Raw genomic sequence first — 18,566 nt, 5'->3', positions numbered from 1 at the left:
TGGGATAGAAGGCGCTCCAGTGAGAGTCAGTTTCACCGACAACCTTGCCTGTCTTGTTGACACCAAACAGCGATAAATCAATTTAACGTTCGCAAGGACAAAAGAGTAGACTCGTTGTAGGACAATCAAAAGTTTAACGAGCATTTTATTACCAAACGTCGCCGGGGAGGAAGAATAATTTTTGGATTTCTAATCAAGGAAGAAAAACTAGTTAACGCCGCTCTCGGATCGATTGCTCGCTACAATTTTGATTTGCTAAATTAAACACGTTTTGTTGTTTCAGTTAACGTTAGTTCTGTAAATGTTGTGACATTTAAAATAGTATTTTGCATTAGCCGTCGTTCGTGTGACGGGTGTACCCGAGCTGTCAACCCCGATGACTACTGCAAATTGCACTGGTAATGAGGAGCTGGACTTCAGGCTGATCTTCGGAGAGGACGGCCAACAGCAGTCGCTAGGCCCCGCAGGTTAGAATTTGATCTTTGCTGCGAATACCCAGTCAACTTCTCTTGACGTAGAAGAGTGCACAGATGCGATGACATTGCAAACAACAAGAACATTGCAGAAGGGGCATTGGTTACAACAGATTAGCTAATGTGAACAAGCTAGGGAATGTTCTGGCAGCAGAAAGTAGAATAAGTAGGCTAAACATCAACATTAGTCTTTTCTATTTTTGTATGTGCAGTTGCACACGGACTTTTCCACAGTTAAAATATGGGTTTTTTAGGAACATGAGCCTAAACAGCAAACAAGCGCGCGACAGCAGCTGTCAAATAGCGGTGTCCTCGTGCTAACTTTCTAATTCCCACCAAAAGTTGCAAGACTGTACTAAATAATGTATAAATAATATATTTAAATACTGCAGCACATGCTGAAATGTGTATGTGGCTCCTAGCATAAATAATAATGTAGCTAGCTAGAAATGTATTTCAAAAGACTAGCTCGGCAGCTGAGTAGGTAAGATAGCTAGCTCACGAGAGGCACAGCTGTAAGTTATTCAGACACCTAGCTTAACAAGAATGCATTATGCCTGCCTATCAGCTCTACTACTTGTTTCAAACATTCGCTCCAATCAATCCATTTTATTATCGATTATGCTTCAGAAAACGAATTGAATAGGTTTGAAACAGCAATGCCATGAACTTGGCAGCATTGGGAACGTCATATTGTAAGAAACTACCATGCATGCATTCCCAACTCTTCCATTTTGTAATCTAACTTGTTAGTAGCGTTAGTGGTCATGCAATCGATGTTGTTGATCATAATACTGAATAGAACTTAAAAAGTACAACAATTAGACATAAATAGCAATATAGTGAATGTAATAATATAGTTATTAGTATTACAAGCAAGCAAATATGCTCTATTTTTCTGCTTAGTTATTCTAAATGACCTCATAAATTAAGAGGTTATTACATCAAGTAGTATTACTCCCTTTAACTATTAATTTGTAATGCAGATAAATGTGTAAGGTGTATGTTTAAATTAGAGTATTTGGTGCGTTGACTATGCAGCTTGACAAAACTCCATTACAACAATAAACAACACAATAAATTAAACTGAATTAATAAACTGAAACTACATATTTCCCAGTATACAAGACACCTCACAACCTAGTTTAAACGTTTTTTTTTTGCATAATTTCTTTGGCCAGTAAGGCCAAAGAAATTTCAATCATCTCTACAGTTTGCGCCCAGTTTGCCGGCCACAGTGGCCCAATCCAGTATTTGACTCTCACAGATAGAGGTGTGCGTGTGTGAGAAGGTGGGGGTTCATATCAGAATCTCAGTGTGACCAGGTGTGCAGAGAAAGAACCAGATCTGTGGAAGTCTGGTGATGCATCATGCCACAATATTATATTTGTGTTTTGTTTGTGTATTTTGGACAGTTCTTTTGGAAACAAGACTAGACAAGGGGTTTAACCATTCTGAGACAAGAGAAGACAAGCAAGCTGCCATTCATTCATTCATAACCACAGATCTGGGATTCCATGCTATTTCAAAAGCATCTGTCTTTCACATAGCTAGAATGCATGCTTGGATTCTGTGAAACTAAAAGAAGCACAACTGCAAATTGTTTTAATTCAAAGCCTAGCTCAGCCCTTTTCATGAAGCTCTCGCAATACTATGAATCCAAGGCTTTGCTAGACCTTTCTCCGCCGCAATCAATTTTTCCCTAGATTATAAAAAAGTCTAATTTGGAGACAAGTAGGGAAAAGTGAAAAAAGTGTTTTTGGAATAAGCCAAGAAATAAAAACGCCACTGTGCAAGTGGTTTTAATCTGGTTGGACTGTGTGCCTTGGCCCGTATGGCTAGTGCCTGTTCACATTAATAACTGGAGTGTAACGCAGAGACACAGAACCAGAGTAACGGTGAGTAGAACGGTATGGCTCCAAGTTGAATTGCTCTCTCTCTTTCTCCTTCCTCCTCAGTCCTAGCCTCACTCACACAAGTCAGGGCTCGCTAGAACAACCTGGAGCACTGCTAGTAAGCTTTCAGTCTGACCAACTCTACCGCAGTAGGTCTTATCTCTGTGTATAAACATGTGATTAAGAAGACTGCACTGTGTCACACTTGGCCTCTCACTCACTCACTCACTCACTCACTCCTTCCTTCCTTCCTTCCTTCCTTCCTTCCTTCCTTCCTTCCTTCCTTCCTTCCTTCCTTCCTTCCTTCCTTCCTTCCTTCCTCCTCAGCCCTAACCTCTTTCTCTCCCTCTCTCCTTCCTTCTCAGCCCTAGCCTCTCTCACTACCTCTCTCTCCTTCCTCCTCAACCGTAGCCTCTCTCTCTCTATTTCTCCTTCCTCCTCAGCCATAGCCTCTCTCTCTCTATTTCTCCTTCCTCCTCAGCCCTAGCCTCTCTCTCTCTATTTCTCCTTCCTCCTCAGCCCTAGCCTCTCTCTCTCTATTTCTCCTTCCTCCTCAGCCCTAGCCTCTTTCTCTCTCTCTCTTTCTCTCTCTCTCCTTCCTCCTCAGCCCTAGCCTCTCTCTCTCTCTCTCTCTCTCTCTCCTTCCTCCTCAGCCCAAGCCTCTCTTTCTCTCTCTCTCTCTCTCTCTCTCTCTCTCTCTCTCTCTCTCTCTCTCTCTCTCTCTCTCTCTCTCTCTCTCCCTCTCTCTTTCCCTCTCTCTCGCCCTCTCTCTCCCTCTCTCTCGCCCTCTCTCTCTCCTTCCTCCTCAGCCCTAGCCTCTCTTTCTCTCTCTCTCCTTCCTCCTCAGCCATAGCCTCTCTTTCTCTCTCTCTCCTTCCTCCTCAGCCCTCCCTCTTTCTCTCCTTCCTCCTCAGCGCTAGCCTCACTCACACAAGTCAGGGCTCTCTAGAACAACCTGGAGCACCTCTATTTCCTACATTTGTATTTATTTAGTTTCTTGAACTGTGCTATTATGATTGTTCATCACAGAGGATCATACTGTTAACAGCAATTATATGATTATTAATAAAGTAACTATGAACCCAGAGAAATAGCCCAGCAGATTTCCATCCTCTCAAATAGAACAGTAGGCTGGCTATACCTTAGTTACAGGTAGTGACAGACATGTTATTCTCAGTCACTCTCTGAATCCTGTCAGTAAGGTATGTAGTACCCAGCTGTTTGTTTACATGGACTAATTGAATAGTAAACGTTAGTGTAAGAACCATTGAGAAAAAACACATGAGCCTATGTAGTCTAGACCCACTCCATTTCTTAACTTTTCAGTCTGTCCTACTCTACCGCAGTAGGTCTTACCACTGTGAATAAACATGTGATTAAGAAGACTGCACTGTGCCAAGCTTGGACTTTCTCTTCAAAGGCTTTATTCACATCGGGAACGTGTTTACATTGCCAAAGCACGTGAAATAAACAAACCTGAGAAGACACAAAACAACATCAACAAAAAACTATTTGAATTTAATAGTAAATATTGCATTCAAAAAGGTTTAAAAATATATTTGTTTTATTATCAGCTATGTACAGTGTTTTAGCAATGTGCCAATAGTTGTAGTACGAATAGTAGTGAAAGATAAATATTAGTGGTATCCACTGGCTGCCCTTTGATCAATGGCAATGGGCTACACATCTTGCTGAAGAGATTGCAAACTGAGGTATTTTGTCTAACAGATATGGGAGTTTATCAATGTTTGATTTGTTTTGAAATTCTTTGTCAGTGTGATCTGTCGGAAATATGTATCTCTAATGTGGTCATACATTTTACAGGGGGTTAGGAAGTGCATCTCAGTTTCCACCTCATTTTGTGGACAGTGTACACATAGCCTGTCTCCTCTTGAGAGCCTGGTCTGCTTATGGCAGCCTCTCTCAATAGCAAGGCTATGCTCACTGAGTCTGTACATAGTCAAGGATGTTCTTAATTTGGGGTCAGTCAAAGTGGTCAGGTATTGTGACTCTGTGTACTCTCTGTATAGGGCCAGATAGCATTCCAATTTGCTCTGTTTTTTGGTTGAGTCTTTCCAGTGTGTTAAATGGTTATCTTTTTGCTTTCTCATAATTTTGTTGGGTCTAATTATGTTGCTGTGCTAGAGAAGAGTCCCCTCAGCCAGCTGGTACTAGGGCTCTGTTCACAAACAGACTCCACAGAGCCCCAGAACCAGCTGGCTGAGGGGACTCTTCTCTAGGTTAATCTCTCTGTAGGTGAGGGCTTTGTCTCTTTCTCTCTCTCTCGTGATTTGTTGTTCAGGAAATGCAGTTCCCTTTGAAGTGAGGCATTCCAGTGAGTGCTGTAGTAAAATGCAATAGCCTAACTCAGTCAATGCTGAAGGGTTTTCCCCCACTACTGTAGGCCTACAATGGTGTTGAATGGAAGAGGGAAAAATATGGACTAATAAGTCCTTCAAATCAAATAACAATGTGACAGAATGTTCAACTCTACTGCCAGGATTAGGCCTAAATTAGTCTAAAGTAGCAACCTGTCACTTTGACAAGGTTATTCATTTAAAGGGTAAGGGCGTATTCACTTCTCACTGAATCTCGAGAGTAGTGGGGATAAACTATAGATATACTTTAATATGGTCCTTTTTTTCCTATTTAAGAAACAAACTGTTACTCTTTTTCTATCCCTACATGGTAGCTAGTGTGCTCATGTGGTATTGAGCGAGGCTGTGTACAGTGAAAAGTGAAGATGTAACACTAAACCTTTTAGGAGCCTTTTGACCCTGTCTGCCTTCTCATCCTTCCAAACTGCCATGGCCGTATGACACAAAAGGTGTCATAGAGAAGGTGGCTGGAGGTAAGTGAGGGCCCCATTGGGTGGCAGTCTAGAGGTGGTGTCAGTGAGGGCCCCATTGGGTGGCAGTCTAGAGGTGGTGTCAGTGAGGGCCCCGTTGTGTGGCAGTCTAGAGGTGGTGTCAGTGAGGGCTCCATTGGGTGGCAGTCTAGTGGTGGTGGGAGTGTGGGCCCTATTGAGTGGCAGTCGAGAGTAGAGGTCGACCGATTAATCGTAATGGCCGATTAATTAGGGCCGATTTCAAGTTTTCATAACAATAGGAAATCGGCATTTTTGGGCGCCGATTTGCCGATATTATTTTTTAAAATTATTATTATTATTTTTTGACCTTTTATTTAATCTTTATTTAACTAGGCAAGTCAGTTAAGAACACATTCTTATTTTCAATGACGGCCTAGAAACGGTGGGTTAACTGCCTTGTTCAGGCGCAGAACGACAGATTTTCACCTTGTCAGCTCGGGGGATCCAATCTTGCAACCTTACAGTTAACTAGTCCAATGCAATAACGACCTGCCTCTCTCTCGTTGCATTCCACAAGGAGACTGTTACGCGAATGCAGTAAGCCATGGTAAGTTGCTAGCTAGCATTAAATTGATCTTATAAAAACAATAAATCATAATCACTAGTTAACTACACAGGGTTGATGATATTGCTAGATATTATCTAGCGTGTCCTGCGTTGCAAATAATCTGACTGAGCATACAAGCATACACGTATCTTACTGAGCAGTGGTAGGCAGAAGCAGGCGCGTAAACATTCATTCAAACAGCACTTTCGTGCGATTTGCCGGCAGCTCTTCGTTGTGCGTCAAGCCTTGCGCTGTTTATGACTTCAAGCCTATCAACTCCTGAGTTGAGGCTCGTGTAACCGAAGTGAAATGGCTAGCTAGTTAGCGCTTGCTAATTGTCGTTTTGTTGCTGGTTCGAGCCCAGAGAGGAGCGAGGAGAGGGACGGAAGCTAAACTGTTACACTGGCAATACTAAAGTGCCTATAAGAACTTCCAAAAGTCAAAGAAGAATGAAATACAAATGGTATAGAGGGAAATAGTCCTATAATTCCTATAATAACTACAACCTAAAACTTCTTACCTGGGAATATTGAAGACTCATGTTAAAAGGAACCACCAGCTTTCATATGTTCTCATGTTCTGAGCAAGGAACTGAAACGTTAGCTTTCTTACATAGCACATATTGCACTTTTACTTTCTTCTCCAACACTTTGTTTTTGCATTATTTAAACCAAATTGAACATGTTTCATTATTTACTTGAGGCTAAATTGATTTTATTGATGTATTATATTGTATTATAAGTGTTCATTCAGTATTGTTGTAATTGTCATTATTACAAATGAATAAATAAAAACATTGGGCCAATTAATCGGTAGCGGCTTTTATGGTCCTCCAATAATCGGTATCGGCATTGATAGATCGGCATCAGTCGACCTCTAGTCTAGAGGTGGTGGCAGTCTACAGTGCCCAGACATGCCATGTGGGCTTTAGATTGTAGTGCAATGACAGAGGGGGAGTGGGCAGCTCCCCCCCCCCCCCCCCCCCCCCCCCTGTTAAGGGGAACAGGGAAAGGTTCTGTCTCGCTCTCTTTTCTTTCTCTTACCCTTTTTTGTCTTCTTTCTTTCTCTCTCTTCTGGTCCTTTTTCTCTCACATCCGGTGGCCTGTCTGGCAGCTCTGGGTCTGTCATCATCGTACCACCTCAGCGCTGTGCAAGCCTCAACAAGGACCATGCATGCTTCCTCTCTTTTTCCCCTTCTTCTCCTCCCTCCATCCCTCCTCACCCACGAAGGAATGGGAGACCACCAGTTATTTCCATCTAAGAGAGAGCCTGATCCAGACTAATGAAATCTCCAGATGCTGGCAATCTTGGCGTAAACTAACTGTAATCAGGCTTGATTTGGCGTAAGCTAGTACATCGGTTGACATGTTGGTATGTTGTAGAGTGGAATTTGTACAGAGTTTGATGTTGTAATGTAGTAGTATTGCGTCATAGCTGAAACCCAGTGAAGAAATCAACTAAGTGACAGTCTGTCATTTTTTTGGAGGAGATCTGTTGCTCTTGACTTTTAGTTTGTTCTTGTGCTTGCTCCAGCTTCATCTGTCTGGACTTGACTCCTGGCTCTGCCTGTCTCAGTCGTGGGAAAGACTGAAATTACATCGCTCTCATGGTGGACTATATTGGGCTCTCAGAGAGAGTGGTAGAGGGCAGCAGGCGGCAGGTTGCAGACAGCTCTGTTAGATCAGGAGTCCCCCAGCAGCAGGCAGGTCTGAAGCTGTCCAGTCCACAGAGCAACACTGCTTCACTGTTACCGTTTAACGGGAGCTAGGAGCAGAAGAATGTTGTGCGCCACGTCAACAGGTGAGTGACTGTATGTCCGACTCCCAGACTCTGGCCAGCTGTGTGTTGTGGTGTAACCGGCTCAGATGAGGGACTGGGTCTGTGTTGCAGGACCCTTATCAAGTGTGTCTGGAAGACTAACAATGTATCAAGTTATAAATTACAAAGCATTATTCCTCTAATTTATGGAGTTTTCCTTTGAAAAATGAGTCACATTCAGGCCTATAACAAAGGTTAAACTGAGTGGTGAAGACTTAAAGCTGCAATCTGTAACTTTTTGGGCGACTTGACCCAGTTCGCATAGAAATATGTGTTTTTGAGCTGTAATTCTCATTGACAGCAAGTCTAAGAAGCAGTAGATCTTCTATGTGCGCTATTTTTATGCTTCTCGTTCTTAAGTTTCTTTTTTGCATATTTCACTTTCAGTTTTGTATATCAACTTCAAACAGCAGAAAATACAATATTTTTGGTTATGGAAAATACATTTCACAGAGATTTAGATGGTACAACGTCTACACTATACTAACTTTATTTGTCTCATAAATTGAAATTAGGCGGACTATTAGAACTTTAGCAACCAGAGCAATTTCTGCATAGTGCACCTTTAAACATACTATGACCACTAACACTACAGTCTCAACTGCTGTGTATTGTACTCTATGCAGGACTCCACATGTTGAAAGTACATTAGGTATTTGGGTTATAATGTAGCCTATCTCTGTTCAGTGGAGCACACAGCTTAGAGTGAGAGGGCTTAACAGTTTGGTAGCCAGCAGTGAACCCTGGTTGGATTTGTTAACACTGAGGATATGTGGGCTAGTTGGCCAGGTGGGTGCCCCAACCCCCTAACCCTCCAGAGTGGACAGTGTGGAGCTGAGCTGAGGGGGTCTGGCCTGGAGGAGCCCTGGTCTGGAGTGATGAGAGAGACGTTTGTTTCCCAGGGCGAGGCACGAGCAGTTATGTGTGGCATCTGTCTACTTTAAATTTAGTGTAACTGAAGCTCCCACTGGCTATGCTACACTGTATCAACATGCGAGGGAAGAAGAGAAAGTTGTTGAAATCTTGCATTTAGTTTTCCCCCTCCCTGGTCCTCTTTGAAGAGGCGGGGCATATTGCACTGGTCTCAGTAAGAGCTGCTGCTGCTGAATCCCAGTTTATTCTAGGCTGTGCCTGTAAGCCCTGTTTTAGTCAGTGGCGACACTGCCCCAGCTGTTTTGAGCTCCACCTTTCAATAAAAATAACCTACTTTTTGGGGAGGATGCCTGTTTTGTATGTTATTGTGACATTAATACATGTCATGTATCAGTTTACAAACAATGTACAACAAATAAACAAATAAATTGAGTTAATAAAGCCGCATTCAAACTTGGTCTCGTTTTTGCTTACTTGAGTAAGGCAGCTCCAAAATACAGGTGTTTCAGCCTAGTTCAGTGCTTTCTTTGGTGGTGGGGCAACCAGCGGAACATATACGGAGCGTAGGGGTTGGTAATGTTCTCTAGTTGCGCCTTGATTGGCTCAGTGTTCTGTCACTCATGGGGACACTAGGTCACTGCCATATCTAAGGGTAGAGCTTGAAAATTCAAGCCCCTTGGGTGCTGCCATTGAGTTACATTAGAAGTGCCCATCCAAGAAGGCTCAAGGTCATTGGCCACAGATAAAATGACGTCAAGTCACGTTATATCTACAGCAGCTTTGATTGGATTGTCAACATCATACTTTGAAAATCTTAGCTAGCAGTCATCATCATGAATCAAGTCAACAATCTACTGGCAAATCATTTTTAATCCTTGTCATATGAAGATAAATATTGAAGAGAAATAAAATGTATCTGTGCTCATTGGCCATTGGACATAAACATTACACAGCAAGTTGGAAATCGCAAATTCAACAATGAGTGTTTTGGAAGGAATTAGTGCCTAACTACAAGCATTGCAAAGCAACCAATAGCCTGCTGTTCAGTGGAGTGTGGTCAGGGTTTAAGGGTCTCTTTTTCCAAGATTAAAAGGATAAATATTCAACCATTGGCAATGCTGTCAATCCAGCATGACTTCTGTGGCACTCAAAACAACTGGAAACTCAGAACTGTGAAATCTGTTTTCAATGAGTTCAAGACAACTGGGAGCTCTGAGAAAAAAATGAGGTCCAACTGGGAAAATAGGTTTTGAACGGTCATCCAACTCGGAATTGAATGTCCGGAACTCGGGCCTCTTTCTAGAGCTCTGACCTGAAGATCGCTGACGTCATCATGATTCGACCTTGTTTTTTTCAGAGTTCCCAGTTGCCTTGAAAGCACCATAAATCCAGAGAATGCCAGACTTTGATGACAAAGTTTGATGACAATTTTCCCACGAAGGACCACCGAAGTTAAACAAAACTTTCATAATGTTTTTTTAGTTTTCACAAAATGTGGAAAAGTTTGGGTTTGTGAACAATTTATGACTATTCAACTTATTTCGATATGGTTTGATGTCGGTAGCCTGTTGATGAGTAACACTATGATTGGTTGGGGGAAATCATGCTATTTAGGCCTACATTTCAGTGGAGGTAATTTGCGTAACATGATGATGCAAACCTTCTACAACTATCTGTGTAGTGTCTAGTGGAGAGGGGGCCTTTGGGAATTAAATAAAAATAGCCTTGACAAAGCTAATGTGAAATATAAATGTCAATTTGTCTATCTACCCTCTGGCATTTAACATGGCCTTGTGGGTGTGCAGAGAAAGATCTTGGTGAGTGTGCAAGGGTTCCCTTCCACTTTACAAGCCCCCAGACAGCGCGGTCATATCTCCACCCAGGGACACTGCACTTCCTTCTTACGGTCCTGAAGGTCCCCCTCCACCTCTTCCTTCTCCACTCCATGGTTGCACAATTTACTGTCAGGGCCAGCAGCTTATTGCTGCTGTTACAGTTGTAATGTACCTGAGAGGAGGGACATCATCACTCGGGACTGTGACTGGGCAGGAGAGGGGAGTGGAGGAGAAGGATATTACATACATTCTGGGGCCACCCCATCCTTTCACACTCTATTTTGGCAGTTAGATCATATACCTATTTAGTTCAGTCTCTGCACTTTTCCAGACTCACAGTTTGCAAATGTCAACCCAGATTTCAGTTTTACTCTCACTCCCACATAGTATTTCTCTGCTCTGTCTCCCTTGCTTTCACTCCTTCCTCTCCCTAGCTCTCCCCCTGTCTTTCCCCCCTCCCCCCTCTCTTTCTCTGGATCAGGCATATGCACAGTCAGCGCGGACAGGCATATTGTTTAAATGTCACCCTGGCTAGGTTGTGCTGTGAGCAGAGCCACTGATGTGATCTATCTGCCCTGGGTTATTGCAGGCTGTTGGGCTGTGTTATCGTCACTACTGCATTCGCGGCTCAAAGGACAATCATCTAATGTACTGTAGCTGGGGGTCACCGCTCATACTGCCTGACCACTGTTAACCAATGGATGCAGCCTGGGTAGTTTGACAGTCAGTGACCAACCACGGTTGACTGTATGAAGCCTATTGGTACATAGGCAACTGGATAAATATATGTGATGTGAAAAAAATAAATACCTAGGCCTATATAAAAAATGTAACATAACATTTCTGCAAAAGGGAATTCTTGTCTTATGGGACTAATATTAACTGATTAAATAAGTAAACTAAAATGAGTTTAAATGCTATAGTAGGCTATATGAATAGCTTTTGTCTGTGAACATTTTGTACTGGTGGCTTTTTAATTCAGGTGGCCACTGGGCCACTCTCAATGTTTATCGTATAATTTTATCATTAAGCATGAGATGCTTTATTTATCTAACAAACGTGTTAGCGTTGGCTAAGCCAGCCGTCAGGTTCATTGGGCCTCTACGGGGCCGGATGTACTACTTCAGACCGTCAGTGCGGTCAAAAGTATGGATTATATCCCTCATGCTCCGCGTAGGTCTAGTAATAATAACATCAAAGTCTCGACAGTGCTAAACTACAATCCTGTCAAATCATCTATCAAATAAATGGTAGATTAGGCCTATCTAGAGCTGTACTGCACAAGTTATGTACAGCCCATCACTAAATGGAGCAGCAGGTAGCCTAGCGGTTAGAGCGTTAGGCCAGTAGCCAAAAGGTCGCTGGTTTGAGTCAAATCTGTCAGTCTGTCGATGTGCCCTTAAGCTGTACTAATATGGCTGACTGTAACGTACTGGGTGTCGTGAGTATGAAGTCAGGCGCAGGGAAAACAGAGAGTTCAACATAGTGCTCTTTTAATGCACACATGGTGAACCACGACCACCCCACTAAACACTGGGTGCTCAAAACCAAAATGCCCCAGACACGGGGAACGAAAACAGTCCAGCACTATACACAAACATAAACCAACACGTTCGTCTGTAACAAACACCAGGGTTACAATAATCAATCCCGCACAAAGAAACGGGCGGGCCGGCTGACTAATAAAGCCCAACTAATTACAACCAACTCAAAACAGGTGTAATCAATAAACACATAAGGAGGGAGAGAAAATAATCAGTGGCAGCTAGTAGGCCGGTGACGACGACCGCTGAGCACCACCCGAACGGGAAGGGGAGCCACCTTCGGTCGGAGTCGTGACACTGACCCTGTAAAACAACACCTATCCGGTGTATGTGACACTAAAACATCTTTAAAACAAAATGTTTAGCTATTTTCTATTTCTATATAACTCCTAGGCTCTTTTTGTCTCTGTCTCTCCCCCCCTTCTCTCTTTCCCTCCCCCTCTCTCACACACTGTAGTCGACATACAGAGTTCAACGGGAGGTTTGAGGCATCCCCAGTCCTCCCCCTCTAGTCAGCATTGAGGGCCATAGGTGTAGGCCAGGCCAGCCCTACTAACAGTAATATACAGTACAGTATGCGTGCCTTGTGCGTCACAGCCTCTGTGTTTAGAAATGGGGGCAGGTGGCCAGCCAGTCAGTCAGCCAGCCAGGCAGGCAGCTCAGTTGTTGGATAGGCAGAACAGAAAGGAAGTAATTAAATGTGTTCTTCAGGTAATCACTATTGTCTGATAATGATGACGTATCAAATCCAAGGCATAATTTGACCAAAATCCAAACTATTGAATAATGGTTATAATTGTGTAACGATGTGTAATTGAGCTATTACAGATGGTAATAGTTATACAATTGTATCATTAAAAAGCTGCTGCAAAATGTTGAGGGTAGATAGATGGCCTTTTACTACAGTAAGTAACAGAAATGATGAGCTAGAAATGGACTGTTCTTTATGTTATTTCAGAGTTGGTTGGATGGCTAATTAGTACTCAGTGCAAGTTCTGCTTCAGTCAATGAGTCCCCCACTGTTCCAGCCCCTAGCTCTGTGTTGGTCAGCAGCTCTTGAGGAGAGTAGAAAGGAGAGCCAGGCCCTGAACAAAGCCCAGTGTGCAGGGGGTCTAAACAGAGACGTGTGTCTAATCAACCTGCCTGGATACACAAAGGGAACCCAGCGTTAGGTTACTACTGTTACCTCCAGGCCTCACACACACTGACTGAGCCCTGTGTGGCTCTGGAGGACAGGTAGAGTGCATGTACACCAACGTTCAAAAGTTTAGGGTCACTTGGAAATGTCCTTGATTTTGAAAGATTTTTTGTATTTTTTAATTGTCAATTTAAAATAACATCAAATTGATCAGAAATACAGTTTAGACAATGTTAATGTTGTAAATTACTATTGTAGCTGGAAACTGATTTTATGGAATATCTACATATGCATACAAAGGCCCATTATCAGCAACCATCACTCCTGTGTTCCAATGGCACGTTGTTAGCTAATCGAAGTTTGTCATGAAAAATCAGCTGGAAACAATAGTCATTTACAACATTACCAATGTCTACACTGTACAGTGGGGCCAAAAAGTATTTAGTCAGCCACCAATTGTGCAAGTTCTCCCGCTTAAAAAGATGAGAGAGGCCTGTAATTTTCATCATAGGTACATTTCAACTATGACAGACAAAATGAGAAAAAAAGTTGTACACATTGTAGGATTTTTAATGAATTTGCAAATTATGGTGGAAAATAAGTATTTGGTCAATAACAAAAGTTTTGCAATACATAGTTATATACCCTTTGTTGGCAATGACAGAGGTCAAACATTTTCTGTAAGTCTTCACAAGGTTTTCACACACTATTGCTGGTATTTTGGCCCATTCCTCCATGCAGATCTCCTCTAGAGCAGTGATGTTTTGGGACTGTTGCTGGGCAACACGGACTTTCAACTCCCTCCAAAGATTTTCTATGGGGTTGAGATCTGGAGACTGGCTAGGCCACTCCAGGATCTTCGTTGCCACTCCTTCGTTGCCCGGGCGGTGTGTTTGGGATCATTGTCATGTTGAAAGACCCAGCCACGTTTCATCTTCAATGCCCCTGCTGATGGAAGGATGTTTTCACTCAAAATCTCACGATACATGGCCCCATTCATTCTTTCCTTTACACGGATCAGTCGTCCTGGTCCCTTTTCAGAAAAACAGCCCCAAAGCATGATGTTTCCACCCCCATGCTTCACAGTAGGTATGGTGTTCTTTGGATGCAACTCAGCATTCTTTGTCCTCCAAACACGACGAGTTGAGTTTCTACCAAAAAGTAATATTTTGGTTTCATCTGACCATATGACTTTCTCCCAATCTTCTGGATCATCCAAATGCTCTCTAGCAAACTTCAGACGGGCCTGGACATGTACTGGCTTAAGCAGGGGGACACGTCTGGCACTGCAGGATTTGAGTCCCTGGCGGCGTAGTGTGTTACTGATGGTAGGCTTTGTTACTTTGGTCCCCGCTCTCTGCAGGTCATTCACTAGGTCCCCCCGTGTGGTTCTGGGATTTTTGCTCACCGTTCTTGTGATCATTTTGACCCCACGGGGTGAGATCTTGCGTGGAGCCCCAGATCGAGGGAGATTATCAGTGGTCTTGTATGTCTTCCATTTCCTAATAATTGCTCCCACAGTTGATTTCTTCAAACCAAGCTGCTTACCTATTGCAGATTCAGTCTTCCCAGCCTGGTGCAGGTCTACAATTTTGTTTCTGGTGTCCTTTGACAGCTCTTTGGTCTTGGCCATAGTGGAGTTTGGAGTGTGACTGTTTGAGGTTGTGAACAGGTGTCTTTTATACAGATAACAAATCAAATCAAATTTCGTACATCAGCTGATATCTCAAAGTGCTGTACAGAAACACAGCCTAAAACCCCAAACAGCAAGCAATGCAGGTGTAGAAGCACGGTGGCTAGGAAAAACTTCCTAGAAAGGAACCAGGCTATGTGGGGTGGCCAGTCCTCTTCTGGCTGTGCCGGGTGGAGATTATAACAGAACATGCCCAAGATGTTCAAATGTTCATAAATGACCAGCATGGTTGAATAATAATAAGGCAGAACAGTTGAAACTGGAGCAGCATCACGGCCAGGTGGACTGGGGACAGCAAGGAGTCATCATGTCAGGTAGTCCTGGGGCATGGTCCTCCGAGGGAGAGAAAGAAAGGGAGAAATAGAGAATTAGAGAGAGCACACTTAAATTCACACAGGACACCGAATAGGACAGGAGAAGTACTCCAGATATAACAAATTGACCCTAGCCCCCCGACACAAACTACTGCAGCATAAATACTGGAGGCTGAGACAGAAGGGGTCAGGAGACACGTTCAAACAGGTGCCATTAATACAGGTAACGAGTGGAGGACAGAGGAGCCTCTTAAAGAAGAAGTTACAAGTCTGTGAGAGCCAGAAATTTTGCTTGTTTGTAGGTGACCAAATACTTATTTTCCACCATAATTTGCAAATAAATTCATTAAAAATCCTACAAATGTGATTTTCTGTATTTTTTTTCTAATTTAGTCTGTCATAGTTGAAGTGTACCTATGATGAAAATTACAGGCCTCTCTCATCTCATTTTAAGTGGGAGATCTTGCACAATTGGTGGCTGACTAAATACTTTTTTGCCCCACTGTATTTCAGATCATTTTGTTGTTATTTTAATGGACAAAAATTTTGCTTTTCTTTCAAAAACAAGGACATTTCTAAGTGACCCCAAACTTTTGAATAGTAGTGTATGTACGCACTAACACATGCATGAGTGTACACACTCACAACACAGGTGTAGCAGCACAAAGAAAAAGGGTAAATGAAAGAACAGTTCATGGTGATGAATTTGTCACGCGAGAGAGAGGTAGAGCGAGGCAACGAGAGTGGTAGATCCCCTTACTATAACCGGAGGCTGTTTCTTAGGACATGACGAGTGTCAGTAATGATGACCCTGACCCACTCCAGGGCAGGGTAGACCATGAGGAGAGCCTGTGCCGGGGAAGGAGAGGAGAAGAGGCGTGAGCGGCCAGACCAGTGAGAATCCCCAGGGCTCCAGAGAGAGTTGTCTGAGTCAGGTCGAGACCACCTCGGAGGCCTCTTAGCTGGGGCTGCACGTCAGGTTGCCTGGGGATGGTGGAGAATGCAACATGGTTGACCCTGGGGTGTGTCACGGAGAAGCCTATCCTACATCACCTATAGCAAAACGTCTATTTAACTCCACTGCCAGGCGATTTCCAGCTATTATTAGCTTAGGAACAGCAAAGCCTCTTAGGGCTCTTTATTTAACCAGATCGGCAGTCTGATGTGGGGGCACTTTAGTTGTGTATGACGCAATCCTCTTGCAGCCTGTCAGAAGTGGAGAAGAGGGAGGAGCAGGGGCCTCAGGCCAGGCTAGACCGGGAGTAGAGTAAAGCAGCTGTGCTTTCTATTCATTGTCTGGTTAGATTATGAGATGTTCAGATGAGATAAAGGAGAGTTTAACTCATCTGACCTCATGTCTTACCAGGAACTTTTCCAGAGGACTGACTCATATCTCGTATGAGGCTCCGTCAATGTCATAAATCATAGATCCATTAATTCAACCTTTGAGCATGTGGGTTGGTGTGTGCGTGCATACGTGCGTGTGCCGGAGTGTGTGAGGGAATTTTAATTATAGTTTGTTGATATAATGGTTCTAAAACAGGGACAGGAGGGTTGTGGTCATGTTGACCAGCTTTCTTAGACCTGTCTGATCCACATGCATCCCCGACTACCCTCTCCCCCCTCTCCTCCTCCTTTCTCCTCTTCTCCTCCTTCCCCCTCTCCTCCTCCTTTCTGCTCTCCTCTTCGCCTCCTCCTTGCCCCTTTCCTCCTCCATCCCCCTCTTCTCCTCCTGAGAGCAGGTGGTTGGGGTCTGACACCCCCAGGGGAGCCCCTTCGCCAGGTATTCAGTGGTGTTCCAGTGGGCTAATCTGGTCTCAGAGGGGTGTGAGCCAGGGCACCCGGTCCACTCCACTCCTCCCTCCCCATGTCTATCCCCTGCCTCCCCCCAGAAGCACCCCCTTTCTTCTCTCCCTCCCCCTTCTGTCTTTTTCTCTCAACCCTCCCCCTCTCTGTCTGTAAACCTCTTTCCCCTTCCCTCCTCCCCCCAGAAGACCATCCAGTGTGATGAAACCGTGGCATTAACAGGAGGGTTTCAGATCAGTCATCTGAGGAGGCTGGCGGAGCTTGTTGAGCAAGAGGGTTTCAGATCAGTCATCTGAGGAGGCTGGCGGAGCTTGTTGAGCAAGAGGGTTTCAGATCAGTCATCTGAGGAGGCTGGCGGAGCTTGTTGAGCAAGAGGGTTTCAGATCAGTCATCTGAGGAGGCTGGTGGAGCTTGTTGAGCAAGAGGGTTTCAGATCAGTCATCTGAGGATGCTGGTGGAGCGTGTGGAGCAAGAGGGTTTCAGATCAGTCATCTGAGGAGGCTGGCGGAGCTTGTTGAGCAAGAGGGTTTCAGATCAGTCATCTGAGGAGGCTGGTGGAGCTTGTTGAGCAAGAGGGTTTCAGATCAGTCATCTGAGGATGCTGGTGGAGCGTGTGGAGCAAGAGGGTTTCAGATCAGTCATCTGAGGAGGCTGGTGGAGCTTGTTGAGCAAGAGGGTTTCAGATCAGTCATCTGAGGATGCTGGTGGAGCTTGTGGAGCAAGAGGGTTTCAGATCAGTCATCTGAGGAGGCTGGCGGAGCTTGTGGAGCAAGAGGGTTTCAGATCAGTCATCTGAGGAGGCTGGCGGAGCTTGTTGAGCAAGAGGGTTTCAGATCAGTCATCTGAGGAGGCTGGCGGAGCTTGTTGAGCAAGAGGGTTTCAGATCAGTCATTTGAGGAGGCTGGCGGAGCTTGTTGAGCAAGAGGGTTTCAGATCAGTCATCTGAGGAGGCTGGTGGAGCTTGTTGAGCAAGAGGGTTTCAGATCAGTCATCTGAGGAGGCTGGCGGAGCTTGTTGAGCAAGAACGTTTCAGATCAGTCATCTGAGGAGGCTGGCGGAGCTTGTTGAGCAAGAGGGTTTCAGATCAGTCATCTGAGGAGGCTGGTGGAGCTTGTTGAGCAAGAGGGTTTCAGATCAGTCATCTGAGGAGGCTGGCGGAGCTTGTTGAGCAAGAGGGTTTCAGATCAGTCATCTGAGGAGGCTGGCGGAGCTTGTTGAGTAAGAGGGTTTCCACATCATAAAACATACACCTAATGAGCTCTTAGACTGGTCATGCAGAGCATTTAAACACACTTTCCCTCACATACAGATTGTAGCCTATATGCTGTATAAAGTATAGTCAGACTTCACAGGCCTTTCCAATGCCATGTGGAAGTAGGACAATGATGAGACTTTTGACAATAGCTATGTTTCCATCAGGTCGGCGACCGATTTTCATGCGAATATTCTAAGATCCACATTTTCCCGCCAGAGATGTTTCCATCAAATTGACTTGTTGTGGGTAAAAGGCTGTGAATGATGATGTAGTGCAAAAAAAATTGACTTTTGAGATTAAATTCTCATGTACCGAATGGGTTTCCATCACATTTTCAACTCTACTGATGGTTTTGTCACAAAAAATGTTATTTTTGTAGCGAACGTGTTCCAGGGTTTCCGTTAGGAGAATGTGGTGCCGGACATTTGACCGGCGACATTTTAATTCACCGGACATTTTGAGAAATTTACCAGACCCATTTGCATTGGGTGTGTAACCTGATTAGG

At 44.0% G+C, this 18,566-nt stretch overlaps 1 protein-coding gene across 3 annotated transcripts in view; it reads left to right on the top strand.

Annotated features, from left to right (window-relative positions):
- LOC110506757 (nuclear factor of activated T-cells, cytoplasmic 3-like) overlaps positions 1 to 18,566 on the top strand; it is a 93,034-nt gene continuing 74,468 nt past the window's right edge. For 2 of the 3 annotated variants that reach the window (XM_036964593.1, XM_036964592.1), the window contains exon 1: positions 1 to 467. In XM_036964593.1, the coding sequence (XP_036820488.1) occupies positions 377 to 467 (91 nt within the window). In that variant the 5' untranslated portion in view covers positions 1 to 376. Of the gene's footprint in view, positions 468 to 6,922; positions 7,585 to 18,566 lie in introns of those variants that run through there. The other variant, XM_036964594.1, reaches the window with a different exon arrangement.

Source organism: Oncorhynchus mykiss, chromosome 26, assembly GCF_013265735.2.
Source record: "Oncorhynchus mykiss isolate Arlee chromosome 26, USDA_OmykA_1.1, whole genome shotgun sequence".
In the NCBI taxonomy this organism is placed as follows: domain Eukaryota; kingdom Metazoa; phylum Chordata; class Actinopteri; order Salmoniformes; family Salmonidae; genus Oncorhynchus; species Oncorhynchus mykiss.
This window is presented reverse-complemented; position numbering and strand designations above follow the sequence as displayed.